Here is a 22,189-nt window from a genome sequence, read left to right as displayed (position 1 = left end):
CTGGTGGGGGAGGAAATGGCAGGGTCTGGCCTGGGGCCCGCTCTGAATCTTCTACACACACATCTACCCACACAGGCTTTTCTGGTACACCCTTTTTGATGTTTAAGCCAAAACAGGTCAAACCACTGGCTTCAGACCTCTTTCCAGGCCTCAGTAACCTCTGGTTTGGGGCCCCAAGTCAATCCTCCAATCTGTGGTTAGCCAGAGAACCCTCCTCCCCACCCCGCCCCACCTTCAGAGTTTGCGTTCTGTTGCCTTGCTGTTGGCCTGGAGCACTTGGCCTGACCTATATGTTCCTTCACCAGGCCAGCAGCCCTGGAGACCACAATGGCACCTGGAAAAGCCCTGGACCCTGTCCTGAGAGAGTCGACACAAGCTGAGAGGGCCAACAGTGAGTCTTTACAATGCTCAGCAGTTCTGTGCCTGGCTGAGGGGCTGGGGGCCTGACCTTTAGAGAAAGCCCGTTTTGCAATGTTGGACAGAGATGTTAAGACAATTTACCCTAGGATTATAAATTCTCCACCAGGCCCTATATGTGAAATGGGTTTCACAGCTGATTTAACTAGCAAACTGAGAAAAAGGGAGGCAGGGAATACTTATGGTATCCAAAAAAATAATTCTCAAGGTATGGACTACAATTCCAAAATGCCCTGACAAGAAATGAGGCAAGGTGAGGCCAGGGTTAATTTAAACAAAGTCTTCAAAGGGGAAGAAGACTGGTTGTACACATTATTGATGAGGCTGAACTGGGGCAGCAACGCTGAGTGGCTCTTGGACTACCCTGTGCCCAACCACCCCTCCCCCATAAATGCAGTCTAAACATCAGCCCAATTAGTTGTTTTATCAAAATTTAGTATTATAGGATCATATCTGTCTTCACAAATGTCAGTCTTTAGGGCTTAATCCCAGGGTTGTAGCATCGGTCACTAGACAAAAGTACACCTTTCCAGGGAACTCCTTGGTAGTCTAGTGGTTGAGACTCCACATTTCCACTGTGTGTGTGTGTGGGGGGGGGGGGTGTGGGGGGTGTGTGTGTATGTGTGTGTGTGGGGTGTGTGTGTGTGTGTGTTCCCCTGCTTGGGGAACTAAGACACCCCCGCCTCCTGCTGCACAGTGTGGCCAAAAAAGAACTAAAGAAAATAAAAAACACCCACCTTACAAAAAAATTAAAAGTACGCCTTTTCCATGTCCACCTCCCAGAAAAGCAGAGCCCGGTGTAAATCCTGTACCCCTCCACAACAGAAGAGTGGCAGCAGCCCTGCAGTCTGGCCAACTTTCAGTTTCCTAGCGTAACTGTTTCATCAGCAAACCAGATTTCCACTCTCAGTATCTAACTGGCAACTGTTTATCTGTCATGAAGAACCATCACCAACTAGTAGTCTTTTATTTTTGTCTTCAGTTCTGTGTATTCCTTTCAAAGGTTGATATTAAGGAATCAATTTTTCAAGTCTGAACACTAGATTACCAGTGTATTATAAAAGGATATAATGCAGGAACAACCTGATGGAACAGACGCAAAGGGCAGGCTATGTGGAACTTGCCACCCTCCCCAAATCTCCACTATTCACCAACCCAGCAGCTCTGGCTTGTTTTCTGTAAGATGCTCTCTCCTATGCAAAAGTACCTTGATCCCTTGGAGTTTCGAACCACCTTTCTTTTCTTTCTAAAAGGTTGTGAGTTAGTTGGATGAATAATGGATCCATCTATCTATCGCTGCTCCACATGGCTTGTGGGATCTTAGTTCCTTTACCAGGAATTGAACCCAGGGGCCTCCTACAGTGGGAATGTGGAGTCCTAATCACTGGACCACCAGGAATTCTTTTCACCCACTCTTTGATCAGTCAATCACTAAAGCCAGCTCCAACCTCAGCAGGAGCCCTTTAAACTCATGTGAACCAAGCACCCAGGGCCACACTCATGGAAGGCACTCTAGATGAGGCTGCCAGCTCAGCAGTGCTACTTAGTTTATGTATTTGCACACTTATACAAAACCTGCTACTTGAGACAGCCTTCAGGACAAACGTCAAGGATGATGCCTCGCGTAGTACTAACAAGGAACTTTAACCGTTTGGGCCGGTCATACTTTTAATGTGAAGAACCCTGCTCTTCACCGAAATGCAGGTAGAAAATACATGACATACACATGTACCTGACAGTCATAAAAGCATACTGAGAGACGCTGGGACAGATCCACTCTGTAGATTAACAACAATCTCCAGCTACCACATGCCAGTCTCCATGTTAGGTGTGTGGGCACCATTTTGAGCTCTGTTTTCCAGATCAGGAGACTCAACAGTCAAAGGATAAAGGCCGCTGCCCACAGGCATGCAGCTAGTGAGTGGCAGAGCTGGATTCAAGCCCAGGACTGTTTGGCTCAGAAATCTAAGCCTTTCCATTTCACACAACTGCTCTCACCCGACGTTCTTTTGGGATGCTGCAGGCTTGAGCCAGGTCTGAATTGCTGTCCCCCTACCCCCCAGCAGACTGGACTCAGAAAGTTGTGTTAAGAGTCTGGGACTGTGCCACCATGTATAGCTGACCTCTGACCAATACTGTAGGCCAAGAGCATTATGGGGGAAAAAAAAGAACCAGAGGACTTCCCAGGTACCCAAAAGGCCCATTCCCTCTCCTGGGGGTTGATGGTCACCAGGAAGTACCTGATCTAGGATATAGTTGCGCTTCTTGCGGGCAGCAATCTGGATGAGACGGTTGAGGCACTGAGTGGCCTGCTGGATCAGGACGTCCCAGCGGCCGGCGTAGTTTCGCTGACGGCGTAGGCCCATTACCTGTGGGCAGGGAGTGGTAAGGGGTGGCTGGGGGTCCTGTTTGCTAGGCAGCAGGCGGAGGGTGGGGTGGATAAAGAGGGGCTGCGCTTACCCGCATCTTATCCATGATGGCATTGGTACCCAGGATGTTGTACTTCTTGGAGGGGTTGGAGGCTGCATGTTTGATGGCCCACGTGGTTTTGCCAGCAGCGGGCAGGCCCACCATCATTAGAATCTACGAGAACAGGACCAAGAGGGGCGCTGTGAACAGTGTGTACCATGGCAGCCTGGCATCACCCCTCGCTGGGGACTGTGAGGGTGACTCTAAACCTCACAGCCACCTCTGGGAAATGGAAACAGTAACAGTGTCTATGCTATGCTATGCTATGCTAAGTCACTTCAGTCGTGTCCGACTCTGTGTGACCCCATAGACGGCAGCCTACCAGGCTCCCCTGTCCCTGGGATTCTCTAGGCAAGAACACTGGAGTGGGTTGCCATTTTCTTCTGCAATGCATGAAAGTGAAAAGTGAAAGTGAAGTCGCTCAGTCGTGTCCGACTCTTAGCGACCCCATGGACTACAGCCTACCAGGCTCCTCCGTCCATGGGATTTTCCAGGCAAGAGTACTGGAGTGGGGTGCCATTGCCTTCTCCAGTAACAGTGTCTACTTCACAGTATTGCTGTTGGGAGTGAAAGACATGAGGGTTGTGAGACTTTCAGCAGAGGGCCTGCTGTTATCATGAATATTAACATTTCTGTTTAGGCAGGATTCAGGGGTGTCTGACAGGAAAAGGCCCATGGAATAGGCACAAGGAGTGGTACAACATTCCTGGAGTCTAAGACGCGGACAGACTGTATGTGCAAGGACAAGACCTAATACAGAATAAAGCATTTACGATAAACTTCAAAACTCTTAAAAGGAAACATTTGTAGATGGTGGAATTACGGGAAACTCTCCTTTATACTTCTTAATTTTCTAAAATAAACGCAAAAATCACATACACCAGAAAAAAAAATTATTTGAGAATTAAGACCAGGAGTATAGCTTTTGCAGCCAAATCAGCTCCAAGCCCAGGTGCCATTTTTGTTCTCAGACAGGCTTGGGCAGGAGTGTGGAGTCACAAAACCTCCTCCAAGAACCTGCTCACCAGAAAGTGCCCTTCACACCCCTTTTCTGCTAGAAGGCCTCCTTTCTCAAGATTCTGACCTCACTCAAGGAACAGTGTGGCAACTTCTGGGATCTTTCTGGTATTTAGTTATAATAGTCCAGCCCTCTTTGGCCTAAGCCACGCCCACACCCCTCACTCTCCCCGAATCTAGGACGCTCCTCCACACTCAGCTGCAAGCAGGCCTCCTGTCTAGGCAGCAGCGTGGCTCTGCAGAGGTGGCCACCCAGGCAGGCTTCCAGGTTCCTCACCTCACACTCTGCCTTGCTCTTTGGTCCGACGGTGCCCCGGATGCGCTCACTCAGGGGAAGGTGCTGGATGAAGGTGAAGCCTGGGAGGACGGAACAGTAAGGCTCTGCCCGCTGCCCAAAGTTGAACTCCACCGCACAGTTCTTCACCAGGACGTGAGGGTAGAGGGCCTGACCCCCTAAGGCTTCCTTCTGGATTCGGAAGGCAATGCCCATCCACTTCCCATTTTTGGTGAAGGAAAGTTCCACGTCATTTCCACATTCAAAGTCCTAGGGGAAAAAAGCCAAAGAAAGGTAAGTTCCAATGTTCCAATGCGTAAGGTACCAGGAACCATGAGTCAGGGAGCAGATGTAAGGGGTGGAAACAGCTTGCGCCCCAGATTCAAGTGCAGCCCTCCTCAACATATAAATGTGTCCGCCAGCCCCAAGGAATGGCTCAGACCATATGCAGCCCAAGGCCCTCTTTGGCCATAACCCAGAAGTGAATGTGAAATGTGTAACTTTAGGAAGTTCCAAGTATTTGAATCTTGTGCCTAGCCTGAGATGGACTGGAAGCTGTCCTGTCCATTCTCAACTCCCACAAGATAATGGATGGAAAGAAATTCACAGCAGGGCCTGTTAAGTCAAGCCTGGCTCCACAAGTGCATCCATTTATATGTTCAACACGTGCTCCCTGAGTTCCCGCTCTTCTTGATGCACATTCTAGTCATCTGAGCCTGACAAGCGTTCAGAGCCTAGTGGGGAACCAGACAAGGACATTATCCTAATTCAGTGAGAACACCCATGCAGGATCAAGATTCTCTGAGGAGGAACCTGTAAGCCAAGTCCTGAACAATAAATGGGAATGAGCCAAGTTTGGGGTGAGAGAAGATAGTCCTAAAGAGAAGTTCTTACGTACAAATCTGGCAGTGAGAGGACACAGGGTCAGACTGGCTGAAACATAAAGAACTGGGAGGTGGTGACTTCAGGTACAGCCGGACAGCTGGAAGGGACCACATTCATTAATTCAACAATTCACTGAGTCCTGAGTGATCAGCTGAGGTTTAGTGTCAAGATCCTGTTTTGGAAGGCAGACGGCTTTAGTTCTACCATTTACTACATCTTCAGTTTCCTTTTCAAAAAAGTTTCCACAATACAGCAGAATTGTGCTAAGGACTAAACAGGTTAATGTATTTCCTACAGTGAGAGCACGAGTGGGTGGTCTCACTCCCAGATGCCAGACACTGCTCTAGACTGGAGCGTGGGGGCGGGGAAGTTTAGATTCCTGCTGATGGCAGCAGAGTAGAGCCCCTGACTTGTTCCTAAGAGCAGAATTGCCTGGTCAAAACTGTGTTTCACAAAGATCACTCAGCTGCAGAGCAAAGGTTAATAACTAACCTTTGGGGTCATAAGCAGATGGGAGCAAAGGCTGAGTGGTATTCCTTCCCCTCCTGCATGCAGAGACCACCTTGGGACTTGCCTTTGAGCAGCTGTGAAAGCCCCCTTCCCCCAAGGAGCCTCCTCGCCACCCTCCTCAGTGGTCACAGGGCATAGTTCTACATGGTCCTTTGTGTCTGTAAGCGCCCATACAGGTAAAGATCACGCAGGGCAGACACACAGACTTCTGCTGGACTAAATCCTGCCTCAATCCCTGCAGGATGGTCCCTCCCGTATCTTCTCACCTGAGCAAGAATCGCCCAGGTCACTTTTGCTCTGTTGTGAAAATGAACATGGCAGGGGCTAACCTTTCTTATGTCCACCAGCTTCACTACAGGAACTTACCTCCCTGTACGGAAACCAGCAACCTCAACTGACAAATCCAGCACAACAGGGCCAACAGTCAAGGAGGCAAGCGTAATTGTGTCACCTCTGCTAAAATGTCCCTGGGTGCCACTCTAGGGCCTAAGGACCCAAAGTTCTAGCCTGGTGCTGTTCAAAGTGTGTGTTTTCACAGCCTCGCCTCTCACACCTCTCTGTGCTGTCCCCAAGGCGCCGAATATTTTACTCCTTACGGTTTGCTGAAGTGAGCTATCCTGTCCTCTCTACCTGGAAGGTCATCTGGCCCTGCTTTGTGAGTGCTGAGAACTCAAGCTCTGACACCAGTGTCCTCCCCACTAGTTCCCCTTCAGGTCACTAATCTTTCACACCCCTTCTTAACCCTTCCCTCTGAATCTTTTAAAGTGATGCCATCACTTCATGGCAAATAGATGGGGAAACAGTGGAAACAGTGTCAGACTTTATTTTTGGGGGCTCCAAAATCACTGAAGATGGTGACTGCAGCCGAGAAATTAAAAGACGCTTGCTCCTTGGAAGGAAAGTTATGACCAACCTAGACAGCATATTCAAAAGCAGAGACATTACTTTGCCAACAAAGGTCCATCTAGTCAAGGCTATGGTTTTTCCAGTAATGTACAGATGTGAGAGCTGGACTATAAAGAAAGCTGAGGGCTGAAGAACTGATGCAAAATTTTGAACTGTGGTGTTGGAGAAGACTCTTGAGAGTCCCTTGGACTGCAACTGGAGACCCAACCAGTCCATTCTAAAGGAAATCAGTCCTGAATATTCATTCGAAGGACTGATGCTGAAGCTGAAATTCCAATACTTTGGCCACCTGATGTGAAGAACTGACTCATTTGAGTAAACTCCGGGAGTTGGTGATGGACAGGGAGGCCTGGTGTGCTGCAATCCATGGGGTCGCAGAGTTGGATGTGACTGAGCAACTAAACTGAACTGATCCTTTAAACAAAGGAAACTGAACACAGATTAAAAAACAGAAGTAAAGATGAACTGGTTGAAGCAAGAGTCAAGGCCCAAAGTTCCCAAGTGCTACACACTCAGAATGTCACGCCCGAATAAGAGAGCTTGGGGAACACACTCACATGCTGATGACACATTAAACTGCTACAACCTCTCTGGAGTTGGAGTACAGTCTCGACAGTAGCTATCAAAAATTAAAACTATACCTCTGACTCAGAATTTATGCTTTCAGTAGTATATATTCTACAACTGTATGCCCACAAGAACGCAAGAATGTGCAAACTGTTCACTCCAGCACCACTAAATGTGCTCCAGTGGGGAAGTGGGAGACTAAATCACACAGGACGTCCATGAATGGGAACATGAAAAGCCCTCCAAGATACTCTGGTCAGTGGGAAATGATAAGCTATCACTGTAGCATCAACTGTTCCAAGAAATAACTTTTAGGTCCACCAGGGGAAACTGACACCTACATTAGAATACTAGGAAGCCACTAAGTAAAATGATGAGAAATTAACCAAGTGTCTATTAAGACAGAACTGATTATATAAACACGGTAGATCAACACAATAACTGCAGACTATATAAAAGAACAAAGAAGTCCTCTAGGTAATGATATTAAAAAAACCTCTAAGATATATAGTTAAACAAAGACAGATACAGAATAACATGTGTAATATGCTACCTTTTGTGTAGAAAAGAAAAATAACCACCACCTTTCCTGTATTCTGATAAAGAAATGTTGAGTACCAGAGGCCTCATGTGTAGGGGAGGGCATATGTGAACCATGGGTGGAGGGGAAGGGTCTGAAGAAGACTTTATACTGTATACCTTTCTGTATGTCTGGATATTTTTGAAATCCATAAAAATTTATTAACTATCCAACAGTGTTTTAAATTGAGCTAGATTTATACTTTCTGTGCAGACAAGGGAAAGATAGCTGAGATTTACTGTTAAATTGAAAAAAATGCGAGGTTTGGAACAGTGTGCAGAATATAAACATGGTTAATTTTTATTCAAGAAAACGTGTGTATGAGTGTGTGAAGTCGCTCAGTCATGTCCGACTCTTTGTGACCCTGTGGACTGTAGCCCATCAGGCTCCTGTAGCCCGTCAGGCTCCTCTGTCCATGGGATTCTCTAGGCAAGAATACTGGAGTGGGTTGCCATTTCCTTCTCCAGGGGATCTTCCCAACTCAGGGATCGAACCCGGGTCTTGTGCATTGCAGGCAGACGCTTTATCCTCTGAGCCACTAGGGAAGCAAGAAAACATGCTTTTTATTAAAAAGATAATGAGGTCATGACTGACAAAAGAAGACTGAGAAATTGTTTTAGACTAAAAAGACATGACAAGAAAATGCAATCAGTGATCCTGGACTGGATCCTGAACTACAAACCAAACTTCTCTAAAGGATATTGTTGGGACAGCTGACAAAACTTAACCATGGACTGTGGAGTAGATAATAGCATTAAATCAACATTAAATTTGATTACTGTGGTTAAGAGAATAGCTTTATTCTTAAGAAATGCATACTAAAATATTAAGGAATAAAGACAAAGTAGGCATCTTACTCTCAAATAGGTCAGATAAAAATCATATACATACACATACATATATTTGAGAAAAATGGTAAAGCAAACATTAGAATCTGGACAAGGTTCTATGAGAATTCTATGGCTTTTCTTTAAATTGGAAATTCTTTCAAAGAGGGGAAAAAAAAAAGACAGAAAGAAAGAAAAAAGAATACCATGTGTATAAATATGAGGGAGAGAAGGAAGAAGGGAGCGGGAAGAAGGCCAAGAGGAAGCATCCACCTGGTTAACCACTTTCCCTGGGGCTTCATGGCATATTTTTACAAACATTTAACTTCCAATGATCATAGTGTTAAAGAGTATTTCCTGAGCATTCATTCTCTGCCAGACACTGCTATAAGTGCTTCTAATGGTCTACCTTAATGACACCACATGAAATTCTGAGGTAGGTGTGAGAATTCTCACTGAGAGGAAACTGAAACACAGGGAGGGCAGGCTGTCCACGGCTGTGAGTTGAAAAGCAGGGTCTGTGCCTAGGAATTCTGGCCCCAGAACCATCAGTCACACTCTATACCTCTGTGAGTGCTGGTTACTGCTCTTGGGAACTAAAGTTCAGCAGCAGTTCAGGTTTCTTCTACCTTGTTCTGTTTTGCAGCCACCCCAAGAAGGCAATGGCACCCCACTCCAGTACTCTTGCCTGGAAAATCCCATGGATGAAGGAGCCTGGTAGGCTGCAGTCCATGGGGTCACTAAGAGTCGGACACGACTGAGCGACTTCACTTTCATTTGTCACTTTCATGCACTGGAGAAGGAAATGGCAATCCACTCCAGTGTTCTTGCCTGGAGAATCCCAGGGACGGGGGAGCCTGGTGAGCTGCCATCTATGGGGTCGCAGAGTCGGACACGACTGAAGCGACTTAGCAGCAGCGGCAGCATCCTCCTCCTAAAAGGCAATGCACTACTGAGGTGAAGGAAGGGAGAAGTTCTGGGATGAGATGATGCTAAAGTGGGGGCAAGAGCCAACACCACTGCGCTTGAGAACAGATAGGCTATTTCATGGGCTTCCCAGGTGGTGCTGGTGATGAAGAATCCGACTGTCAATGCAGGAGACACAAGAGACAAGGGTTTGATCCCTGGATCAGGAAGATCCACTGGAGAAGGAAATGGCAATCTGCTCCAGTATGCTTGGAGAAAATTCCATGGATAGAGGAGCCTGGCAGGCTACAGTCCACGGGCTTGAAAAGATTCGGACACAATTGAGCACTTGCGCATGCAGACTATTCCACAGCAAAGGGAGGTAATTCCTTAGTTTGCTTAGGAAATGTTACTCTGGTATCTAGAAGTTGTGCACGTCTGACATCCCCAAACATCTTCAGGATGCCATCCAAAAACTTTGCACAAAAGACCAGAGCGGGAAGAATGGCAGAATTTTGCACAAAATGACCACAAACATTTCAGTGTGTCAAAGAGAAACAGAGGTATGGTGAGAGCGGCTGGACAAAGGGCAGACGATGGACAGAGATATTCTGAAAGAGATGTTGCAGGTTGACCTCACAGGACCAACATTTGGTTCTGCTAACTCCCATGGGCTGCCAGCACTCACCGCAAAGCAGCCAATTACATCATTCTCTGCAAACTTGTCTCCATAGTTTTCAAAGCGGCTATTGGTGGACTTCTTCCCAGTGCCTCCGTAGCCATAGGAGAAAGGCTCTTCGCCTGAGGGAAGAAACAGGCAAAGGCAGGTTAGACCTGTGATGGTCACAATGGCCTTTATGGCTGTTACAAAGTTTTAAATTAAAACAAATTAAAGAAACATTTTCTTTGCCTGTTTTACTAATCAGGTGCTTTTGGGGGAAGAGGTAAGAAAGCTTCCATTGAAAGGAAGCCCTTCATCATGCAGAGTTTCTGAGGGTTTGATGGCTTTAGGTGTTAAGTCCGAGAGTTGGAACTGACCTGAACTGCTTTGAACAGGAAGGGAGAACTGGGGAAAAAAGGGAGGAGGAAAGAGAGAAGCTGGGATGGAGAAAGGCTGTACACTAAGGCACATTTCTTCCTTGTGACATTCAACATTCAGTTAAGTCTCCTAACAGTGTCTGTTTTTGGTGTCAATGAGTTTTGGTCAGAAATCAGTAAAGGGGTTTTGCTTCTGCAGACCACGAGGTCTAACCCATAGGAAAGGTACAGATTTCCTCAGGCTACACAACTGGGTTCTGAAGCAAGATGACAGACCCCAAGGGCATTGGCTGACATCTGAGTTACAGAGATATCAGGCCAGAAACCTAAGTTCTGCCAGTAAAGCAGGTGCCAACAAGCATGAACTCCAGGCCCAGCTCTAGCCTGAATCAGCTGTGTAACCTGGACATCTGCTTGACTGTTCTGGGCTTTGCATCTTTATCTGTATCAACTGTTCTCCATTTACATCTCAAAACTGAAACAAAGATAAAAGGAGATGACATATGAATCTTAAATAAAACTGCTAATACACATCAAAATGAAAACTGTACACTACTTTTAACCTACCATTTCTGCTTTTAAGGCTCAGACTAATTACATACAAGGAGAGCTCAAGTGTTTTACTGTAAAAATTTATAATCAACGTAAATGACCCACAAAACATTTATAAATAGGTAATACAATTATAAAATGAAAAATTATGCAGTGGTCAAAAAATCTATACTTATTTACAAAATATAACCACCAACATCAAGTGGGAAAAAGCAGTCAGGCTACAGAAAAGTTCTATAACGTATCCCATTCGAGATACACAAAGGACAAAGACATTGTCTCGAAGAATGCAGATGAAAATGTTGGCACTAGTCATTATCCCATAGGTTTAGAAGGATTTTCATTTCCCCTTCTCTTGTAACGGCCTGAATTTTCACACGGAGCAGACATTATTTTCACAATCAGAATGTTTACATGAGCAAGAAAGAAAGTCTCACCATCGGTCACTGAAACCAGTCACCTGGGGCCAGAAGGTCATTAGAGCCTCGGGAATCTGTGAAAATTCAAAACCTCTCAAGACAGCCCCTCCCTGCCTCTTTCCACCAGCCAGCCCTGGCCCCACTGGTCTTTTTCTCTTTTACTCTGGGTTAGGCTCTGGACAGAAGATTCCAGACAGAACTCAATGAAACTTGAGGACCTTATTACTTTCACCACGGTTTGAGAACAGGAGACAACCGGTCATTTTTTTTTTTTTTTTTAAAGGGAACAGTTTTCTGAAGAGAACTTTGGACCCTGTTCTTAAAGATGAAAGATAAATTTTTTGTAGAAAAGTTGCTGTATGACTGTGGTCCTTCCAGTTGAATCCTGTAAGTCTGAAGCTAGGCAGCCCCACAAACCTAATCCCTGTGTCTATTCCACCCCAGGGCAGTTCTGTTCTGGGTCCAATACGGGAGAGAGAAGCTGAGGAAGCCTGAGAATCCAGGGATCAAGGCACCCGCACTACTCTCTGGATTGCTTGGCTGACCTCCCTTACCTAGCTGAGTGCTGCAAGAGTCCAGGGACCAACCAATGCGGACCACGTGTGGGTCGGGCTCTGTAGACGGAAGGTGCTTCACAGAGATTTCTTCATTGATCTGGGACAGAGAAAAAGAAGGCTCAGAATTGATTCTCTGGAGGCTGACAGTTTAGGAGGCAATACAGGTGGGAAATGCACAGATGTTAAAACAGGAATGGCTTCTGTGGCTGGGGAACACGTATCTGAGCTGTCTCAAGGGCCAGCTATACCGAAACCAGGGCCTCCAGAGGGCTCAGGAGACTTCAGGGCCACAGAGATGGGAATTTTAAAAATAGTTATTTTTTAGCTGTAATATTTGGACTGCAAGGAGATCCAACCAGTCCATTCTGAAGGAGATCAGCCCTGGGATTTCTTTGGAAGGAATGATGCTAAAGCTGAAACTCCAATACTTTGGCCACCTGAATGGAAGAGTTGACTCATTGGAAAAGACTCTGATGCTGGGAGGGATTGGGGGCAGGAGGAGAAGGGGACGACAGAGGATGAGATGGCTGGATGGCATCACTGACTCAATGGACTTCAGTCTGAGTGAACTTCGAGAGTTGGTGATGGACAGGGAGGCCTGGTGTGCTGCGATTCATGGGGTTGCAAAGAGTTGGACACGACTGAGAGACTGAACTGACTGACAAGGCAAACAGGGACTCTCACAACATTTGGTGTGAGCCCACAAATTGATGTAATGTCTTTAGAGGGCAATTTAACAGTCTTATTATTAACAGCAAATGCACATGCTCTATAACCAACCAATTCAACTTTCAGTCTATCCTAGGGACATATACACACACAAAAAATGCAGTGTGGTGGTCTTTATGGTGAAAAGGAAGGAAGAGAGGGGAAGAGGAAGGAAGAAAAAACCACCTGCAAAATACCAGTCACATTAAGGCATATCCATGCCACAGAATGATACAGCGGTTAAAATGAATGAAGCAGGACTAATACACTGGTAAGGAAAAACATTCAAGATACATAGTATTAAGTAACAGGAGCAAAAAAAATAAAAGGCACCTTCTGACTTAACTTTTAATTAGCAGTTAACTATCTAATAACCAATATTTATCTTATTAGTTTGTGGCTTTTAGAAAGTTACTCTAGTAATTGACTTTTGGACACACGATTTTCACATTTTAACATCTCCAGAGTCAGTATATGTCTTACAGCTGACGTCTGAAAGCACTATGTTAGTGTAACTGGCGGTTTCTCTATGCACACAAAACAACGTGCGACTGAGAATCAAGTGTCTTAGTCAAATACGATAACCCTTGGTCTTAGTTTCCACCTCTGAAAAATGGGGGACAACAGTACATATTTTATGATGAGACTGTAAAGATTAATGGATATGCATGGAAAGAACTTGGCACTGTACCTAGCACATGCAACGTATTCTACAGATATTAGCTATCATAAATAAGTTTGGATACACAAAGGATACACAAGAAACTGTTAACACATAAAGTATCTCTAGAGGGTAGGATGGGGCTGGGAGGATGTGAGTATAACTCTGGTTTTTACTCTTCTGTGCTCTCTGCCCTTTTACTAAACATGACCAGATATTATTTTCATAAATACACTTTGACATGGAACTGTGGAGAGATAATGGTAGAGGATATCCGGATAGCAGAACCCTACTTTGCCCTACTCTCACCTGGCCTCCCTTTAACTGGCCAGGGCCAATTCTTTCCAGTTCACTGTTTTTCCAAATAACTCCTCTCCCTAGCTCTACAAACATGTCACCCTCGCATGGCTGGCTATACAGCACCTAGGTCAAACCCCATCAAGGAAAAAATCCGCTTAATGAAGCAACATATGATCGCCTTGCTTTCCCCATATAATATTTAGCAATGACAGTTCTCTTGAATTAATTTTACTTTTTTCTTTGGCCTGAACATAAAATTCATGTTCAATCAAATTTCTTTTGCAATCATGGCTCTGATCAAGGATGGACCTGCTTTCTGTCCCCATCCCTCTGCTGCTCCCACTTACCTTCATCTCAAAGCACACACGGCCCCTTCTGACCCCGTAGCTGGCACGGGCTCCTGACCACAGGTATGCAAAGCCTTCAATCGTGAGCGGGTAGCCACTACTCCGGTCTCGGGCCACCTTGAAGTGGAGGTCGCAGTTGTCTGTGGAGGAAACAGCCTGTAGTTGGCTGATGTTTTAATGGTCCCCAGAGGGACAGGCAGGAGAAGGCAATGGCACCCTACTCGAGTACTCTTGCCTGGAGAATCCCAGGGATGGGGGAGCCTGGTGGGCTGCCGTCTATGGGGTCGTACAGAGTTGGACACAACTGAAGTGACTTAGCAGCAGCAGCAGCAGCAGAGGGACAGGCAGAGGTAAGTTTCCTAAGAGTGTTAACCAAAACTACACAAGTTGACACGGTGTGGGGACAGGTTCACGAGAAGCCAGCCACACCACCTAACCATTCTCTCTTTTAGCACAAAGGCCCTGCAATACTGCTAACTGGACTGCACAGGATGAAAGCTGCCACGCCGCAGAGGAACTAGGGTTCTTCACCTGGCCAGGGTCCAAGGATGGCTGTCACGGGGGCTCCTGCAAGTAATACACACATGCCTCTCTAATGGGGCTAGTGGTAAAGAACCCTCCTGCCAGTGCAGGAGACATAAGAGAGGTGGGTTTGATCTCTGGGTCTGGAAGATCCCCTGGTGGAGGGCACAGCAATCCACTCCAGTATTCTAGCCTGGAGAATCCCATGGACAGAGGAGTCTGGTGGGCTACAGTCCATAGGGTCACAAAAAGTTGGGACACAACTGAAGTGACAGAATGCACACTTGCTAGGGAGAGGGTCAATATCCTTTCAAGTGATTCTAGAATTTAAAAGGTTAGAGTCTCAAGTGATTTTAGAATTTAGAAAAGATTACCTCCCAACACCATAAACTTCAACCACCTCCCATGCTAACTCTATCAGTGTGGGATATCAGTCAGGCTCCTGCTGCCAAGAGCGGCACCAACAGCTGACCCTGATCCACACCCGCCACCCAGGACCACGGTCAGGTGCGCCACAGGCTCCCAGCTCCTCGCGTGGGCCCAGGACTCTGCTGCTCAGACTCTCCCCACTCTGCCAGGAGCCACGCATGTCTCCGGGAAAGTCTTTCCTGTATGTCTCGTCCAGTAGGCTCTCTCCTTTCTCTAAAGGCTGAGTGCCATGGTCTGTACATTTGGTATTTAATCAGATGCTGCTTCATGAACCACTGCCACAATACTTAAATTAACACTCCGTTTCACTCTGAATCCTTAAGATCCTGTGATAAAAGGGACTGTATACGAGATATCTTTACCTCTTTTAAAGCATGTAGCCATTGGTTTATAAACACGAGCTATGTAAACAAGTACACGAATGAACTGCTGTTAATTTTCTGCTCTGTTGAAAAGTGCAGTCCTCAGACTTGACTGGGCTTCTGGGTGTGTTCAAAAATTCATATTCATAGGCCCTACCACTTAAGAGTTTATCTGAGGAGGCCTGAGGAGGGACAGGACCTCTACATTCATTCCCCCAAGTATTTAGATGCACGGTCAAGGGGGAAGTCACTTATCTAGAGGAAACAAAACCGAACTGGGGGACAGAGAGCAGGGCAGGCCAGGTTAAAGCCTGAGGAGACAAGGCAGCATTGGTTTCACCAGGAACGTGAGCAGCAAATGGAAACTGGGGAAATGGCCGTCAAAGAGTTAAGTTTCCCCAGCAGCACTCAGGTTCCCTTCTTGATTAGATGACAACTTTACAGGGTGTTCAGGGTTTTCCAACTTGCTCTCTGATGAATGTCACTGAAAGTCCTCTGAGGTATAAGAGCAGGATTCTTCCTCTCTGAAGAGAAGCTTGGAGAAGTAGAATGACTTGACCGAATCTCACAGATAGAGCTGTTGTCTCCAAACCAACACCCTGACTCCAGGGCTCTGCTAGTTCTCATGTCTGAACTAACTGCTCTGGACAGTGTTGGGTGGGGATTTTGTGAAGGTAAAGGCAGTTTCCTTACACTGACTGAAGACAGTATCAAACAGGCACTCCAAAGACTCACATGTGTCAATGGCCACAAGGGTGTCATCAAAGTCATCTTCATCCTCTTCAGCCGGAGGCTGAGGAGATCGCCCCCTGTGTCATAAAGAGGTATCAGTCACAGGAGAACAGAAGAACAAGGGAAGAAGGGACCTCAAGTTTCTGCTGGAATTTACAAGTGGCCTCCAAGCTGCTTCCTGGATTTCAAGTTCCTCCCACAGAGGTTAGCAAAAGAACTCTGGAACCCTACATCCTTGCAATGAGAGCAATGACTATTAACTACCAGGGCGGGGTCAAAGACTGGAAAGGGTGTGCTCTGCTGAAGAGGGCCATGAGAATCATTTAGAGAACTTTTTGAAAAATACCACTCTCTCACACCCTCAGATTCTGATCCACCCCTCTACATGCTGAGCACTGCCTTCACACTGACCTCTGCTACTGATGGGAGGTTACAGTAGCCCAGAGAGTACTGGGCCGGGAAGGGCAATCTGTAAGAATTTGGATAAACCTGTTATTATAATCTGTCCTTATTCCAGGCTTCCTAAAACTCCACATCTGAAAGGATTTGAAATGACCCATTTTTGTCTTCTCTTTTAAAAGTGTCCTAAATTATGAACGAAATTTATTCCAACCAAAATACTAAAAGGGACTATGTGAAAATACTGGTGGTTTCCAACATATGGGAATAAGGTAGAAGTGTGGAGTCTAATGCGTAGGGTCCTCCCTGGGACAGTCTGGATGACCTTAGTCTACCATATGCTCAGGTCAGGTCATATGCAGGGCAGTGGGGCAAAGGACTAAAAAGGCAGGCTGGCATCTCACATGTGAATGGCAAGGTGTCTGAACTTCACCCTTCAAGTAATGGGAAGGGAGAAACTGAGGGAAGGATCAGAAGTTAAGCAAAGTTGAATCTGTAGTGGGTATAGGAAGAACTGGGGGAGAGTGAGAGGGCAGGAGACCTCAGCTCTGCCCTCTTGGCTAGTAAAAAGACCCCGGTGGGCACTGGGTTACAGACATTGAGACCTATTGGAAAAAGGATGACCACTGCCTCACAGACCCACCTCCTATCCTCTCGGTGCTCAAAGTACCCCCGTCCCCGGTTTTCTTCATAAGGCCTCTTGCGACTCTGGAATTGCTGTCTGTCTGGTTTGTGTTGAGATGCTTCGGGTGGGAGGAAGCTGGTGGGTGCTTCTTGCTTCATCTCTGTCTTCACTTCTACAGTCAGGACAAATCCAGATGGTTAAGACACTCAGAAACTCTTCAGTTATCACTTTTCTGGTCCCCTCTACTTCAGGAGATAATGGCAGGATCCTGACTATGGTGATGAAGGTCTGGGCACAGGCTCTTGCTAGGTTCAGTGGAAGCCTGCTGAGGGAACTGAAAAGGCTGTACTGGAGGACAGGGCTAGAATAAAGCGAGGCTGGGGATGACCATCCAGGCCCAGTAGCATCAGCAGTTGATAGGGTGAGAGATGTCAGTCAGATAATTCTCAGGCTTCGTGCAGAGGAGAGGGGACTTCAGCACTAAACAAGGAGAAGCTCTCTAAGGCCCTACTCAAAGGTGAATGACTGCCTGGGCTACCTTGCCAAAGGCAAAGTAAAGTTGGGAAAATTGGGAGCTACCATCGCATGCACCAAGTAGGAAAGAGCCCTAAAAGCCTTCTACCATTTCACAATTCTGCATTCTATAATTTCTTCTCCCAGAGAATCTCTTCTCTTCAATTCTTACAGAGCTTCTTCAGTCTAGCAATGGAGGGGAAAGTCAGTTCAGCAGTGCTGTGGTCCCCCACCTAACTCCATGGGCTTTAATCACTATTACAAAGCCCAGAAGTGCTCCAGAAGGGCGGGTCTGCATGTAAGCCAGCCCACAGGTGGGATGGCCTTATTAAATCACCCCACAAACAGGAAGTCAGGATGGGATAACACGCTGTGGACCACAGGAATGCCCCAGGCTCAGGCAGATTCCAAGAATCCGTGCCTGCTGAGAGCAAACTGTGGGTTCAGACTCACCTCATCTATGGATGCTGTGGGTCACTCACATCACATCTACACACTTCAGCATTCAACTCAATACCACCTTGGAGCACTCCCTGGCTCTGGCACACAGACAAAATCTCAGAGAAGGCTCCTCGTTCACTAGGGCAGAGATGGTGCTCACTCACACGGACAGAGCTTCCTTGGTTCCCATCACAGCACTGGGCTCAAGGGAGGCCCTGATAAATGTCTGCACAGAAAACAGTCTCCTTGGGCCAAATGATCCCACAAGTCTCACAGAGCCTGACACAAATCTACAGTTTGTAACCTACATTCATTAAAATCCTGAGCCACTCTCAAGAAATGTCTGGGGATTTTACTTTGTGGGTGAACCAGAATGGAATCAGACAGAACCAACTAGACTGACTACAAAAAGGCACTGGGACCACAGCACAGTGAAAGGAGCACAAGACTGGGAGTCAGTCCTGGCTCTGTCATTACTCAACAGTAGGACCCCGCTTCCCAAATACTAGGTAAGGAATGCTGCGTATCAACCAAGAGCAGTGGCCCAGAAGCCAATTTAATTTCTGGGATCCAACCCTAGCCCTCAACCTCCCTCATCTGTAAAATGGGGAGAGATCTACATTATAATTGTGCTTTCCAAGCTTATACTGTAGAAAACTTTGTTCTACAAAGACACATTTATATATTTGGGAAATGCTGGGTTTAAACAATGTGACAGAGTTTTTCCCAATCCAGGACTTCTGAGCATTTTTAATGAGCACAGTGACTCTCCCAGAGGTGGCAAGGTATATGCCGCATTTTTCAGATGCATTTGGCCAAGGTACTCTTCTCTGAGAAGTCCTTAGCAATATCTCCTGGAACAATATTCTTCAGAACATGGCAAATACTAGACTAGATTTCGAAGGTCCTTTCTAGCTTCAACATTCTAAGATTCTAAGTAGGACTCAGATATTGGCCTCCAGGTCTAAGCTCTCCAAGATGTTGTTACTAACATCTGATGACAGATACCTTGAAGACTCCCCTATCCTAATACTTGCAAGTGAGAGAGACTAAATTCTTCCCTTCAAAAAGATCTTGCCAGAGTGACCAAGCCCAAAGATTGCCTAAAAGGAAGATACAAAGTTTCTGGGAAGACAGGCAGTAGGCAGAAGGTAAAGGCCACCCGCACATAGATTACATCTCCTTCAAAAGAGATGTATCACATGCGCTTTCCTACCTGGGCGATAGGCCTGCTGCTGCTGGTCGATTTCCAGTGGTCTCCTCTCATAGCCTGACTCGTTCTCTTGCTTGATGACCTGCGTCTCATAGAATTGGTTCTGCATGGTAATATTGTCCATGACATCTTAAAACAAAAAATGGCCAGTTAGAAGGGCATTTCTTGGGACTAGAGGTAGCTTTTAAATACAAAATGATGCCATCCCCATTGTGGACAATCAGTCTTCCAGAGGCTAAAAGATGTGAAAACACCTTCAGATGGAAACCCACCTGGGCAGTCAGGGGCCCCAGCTGCCTAAGGACAGGCCCTCTTGCCCCTCAAAAGTTAGTGATCTATCTGTGACTAGGTTCTACAGAATCCTAACACATAAAACCAAATGAAGCAGAAATGCTCTGTTTGGAGCAAGGAGATGGGAAAGTTGAAGAAGGGGTCCAACTTGACCTCCCCTCTAAGTCCCCACTGGGGTGGGGGGCAACTCCATGAACACAGTTTAAAAATTACCAGCCCAGCTGTTCCCTGACAGAGTATAAAGCTTAGGGAGTTGCCTTTAGGGTACAACCTTAAAAATTGTTCAGAGCACAAACCAGTCCTCTGTCCAACCCAATTCACTATTCCCACTTGCATAGCCAACTCTCCTTATGAATTTCTTCCGCCCTGCAATAGCTGTAAAGGTAAGGGATAACCATCTCAGTTGAAGGGGAAATGGGGGAGGAAGGAAAGGAACTGTTAAGAAAACAGGAGTTATGATAATAGTGGCCTTCAGGCTCATTAGGGATAAGCCCTAAAATATTTGGAGTTAGGCAGGAAGTGTTTCAGGAAGGTGTTTTTGTGGGTCCAGGAGGAACTCAACTGAAGGGTGGCAAGAATAATAATATCAGGGAATTTCCTGTGGTTATGATTTAGTGCTTTCACTGCTGGGGCCAGGGTTTAATCCCTGGTTGGGGAACTAAGATTCCACAAGTTGTGCAGTGTGGCCAAAAAAGAAAGAAAAAAACAATATCAACTATTCATGGAGTGGAGTACATACTATACACCACATGCTAGGATATAACTAAGAACAAGTTTCAGCTTAGTCAGACAGACACACATTAAACAAATCTGAAAGTACAAAAATTGTACTGTGTTAAGGGCTCTGAAGAAGTACCAGGGGCTGAGATCAGGGACCCAGAAAGTAACAGATAAGCCTGGACTCAAAGGATACATAGTAGTGACGATAACCCAGTGATGAGAATGGAGAAAACATTCCTGGGGTTTGGGCGACACGATAAAGTTCAGAGATGGGACTAAAACCTGAAACTCCTTCAAGGAGAACCCTGTAGCCAAACCCAGAAAGAACATTGGAAACCTAGGTTGAGTAGCAAGCAGGTTCTCCACCCCAGGGGCAGGCTCTGCAAGATGCCTCCAGGGCCCTACTAGTGGCTGTGCCAGGACCAGTGAGGCGGAACCATGGGGAAGGAAAGACTGTTCTGCTGCTTGCTAACTGACTGGATCCTTTCTCAGAGGACAAATGTATCTGGGCACAAACCAGGTGCGGCCCAAAGGGAGGAAAGTCACACAGATCACGTGGTTCGCTACAGGTCTGTTTACCAGGGCTGAAGGAAGGGCTGCGGGGGGCATAAAAGGGGCTCAAAGGATTTTGCTGTAATGGGTAGGAGAGAAAGGAAGACACAGAATAACTCCTTAATTAGAACACAGGGGGCCCTTTCATACCATCGCGTTCAACACACAACATCGTGTGTTGTTCTTGCCACAAAAGCCTCATATCTTTCTTTCCGAGAATCTCTCCTGCGCTCACAGAGGAAGCCTCGCCCAGAGAAGCTTATGATTCTGGGGCCCTTCTCTGTTCTCTAAAACATTTACCTCCTAATAACAGGCAGGCCCAGTGCTAAGCCCCTTACACATGTAATCTCATTCATCCCCAAGGGGGGAGGGGGGCACTATTATTATATCCCAATTTTACACACAAGGAAGCCAGAGCTCAGAGGTGAAGTGACTTGCCCAAGACAAAACTCTGAGTCTAGAGCCTGTGCCGTAAAGCATATCACTTTTCTTTGGAGACATTTCCAGCCACTGGCATTCCTGCCAGGGTCTTGCCTGCCCTAGGCAGGTACAGGGCCACTCCTCCTTCCTTGACAGGTCTCTGCAATGGGAAGTACTCCTCCCAGCATCTGAGTCCTAGACAACCACCCTCCACCTCAAATCTACCCTCAGATTGCCCTGCTCTAAGAAAACACGTAAATACCCTGTGCCAACCCCAAATCTAGTCTCTTCCCTGATCCTCTTGCTTTCCTCATTTCTTTAGTCCCACAGCGCAGGGTGCCCTCTTTTTCAGGTAAATAATACAATCTCTGGATGCCAGAGTTCTTTCTACTTACTCTTCAACTTTTCCAATCACCATGTCCTGTCCTGCTAGAAAGCCACCCGCTTTTAACTTGATTTACTTCCTTGCATACCAGGGTCTCTTCCCTTCAGAAAGTCACAGATCTACTCCATCCCCTCTCCTTCAGAGTGTCTGATGCAGAGGTTCTCAACCACCCCTTGAGGCCTCTCCAATCCCTAGGCGCACACACACACAAAAACCCTGCTTCTGAGGACCGAGGAGCCCTCTCATGGAGATGCTCAGCCCCAGAAACACTTCCCCCCCTTCACCCTGAGGCCCCCTGCCAAGTCAACAAGTATTCTTTCACCCTCCACATCATACACACTCTTCCCTTCCCTACATTTGACACACCAGCTACACTCTTTTCTTGTGCATGATCCTCTACCCCTAATCCCTCAACTTCAAACTCCACCAACCTGTTATCTACCCCACCCACTCTCAGCTACTCTTTTTCTCCATCCTGTTAATCTAAGACCATTCAGCAGGAGCCACTGCGTTATCTGTCCCCAGTGCCTTCCTAGCTCCAGACCTCCAGGTACTTCACCCAGTGAAGTAGCCTTCTCTCCCCCACCAGCTGCTGGACATCGATGTTCCATATACCTTCTCTAGAAGTCAGCCAAAAGGGCTCCA

At 46.5% G+C, this 22,189-nt stretch overlaps 1 protein-coding gene across 3 annotated transcripts in view; it reads right to left on the bottom strand.

Annotated features, from left to right (window-relative positions):
- The window catches only part of HNRNPUL1 (heterogeneous nuclear ribonucleoprotein U like 1), a 34,501-nt gene that overhangs the window by 9,615 nt on the left and 2,697 nt on the right, over nucleotides 1-22,189 (bottom strand). For all 3 annotated transcript variants that reach the window (XM_061388357.1, XM_061388356.1, XM_061388358.1), the window contains exons 2-10: nucleotides 19,180-19,305; nucleotides 17,028-17,181; nucleotides 15,989-16,062; nucleotides 13,941-14,080; nucleotides 11,922-12,021; nucleotides 10,047-10,159; nucleotides 4,181-4,447; nucleotides 2,878-3,000; nucleotides 2,658-2,786 (exon numbers count right to left, since the gene is read on the bottom strand). In XM_061388357.1, coding sequence (XP_061244341.1) covers nucleotides 2,658-2,786; nucleotides 2,878-3,000; nucleotides 4,181-4,447; nucleotides 10,047-10,159; nucleotides 11,922-12,021; nucleotides 13,941-14,080; nucleotides 15,989-16,062; nucleotides 17,028-17,181; nucleotides 19,180-19,300 — 1,221 coding nt within the window. In that variant the 5' untranslated portion in view covers nucleotides 19,301-19,305. The remainder of the gene's footprint in view (nucleotides 1-2,657; nucleotides 2,787-2,877; nucleotides 3,001-4,180; nucleotides 4,448-10,046; nucleotides 10,160-11,921; nucleotides 12,022-13,940; nucleotides 14,081-15,988; nucleotides 16,063-17,027; nucleotides 17,182-19,179; nucleotides 19,306-22,189) is intronic.

The sequence above is a fragment of the Bos javanicus genome, chromosome 18, assembly GCF_032452875.1.
Source record: "Bos javanicus breed banteng chromosome 18, ARS-OSU_banteng_1.0, whole genome shotgun sequence".
Classification (NCBI taxonomy): Eukaryota; Metazoa; Chordata; class Mammalia; order Artiodactyla; family Bovidae; genus Bos; species Bos javanicus.
This window is presented reverse-complemented; position numbering and strand designations above follow the sequence as displayed.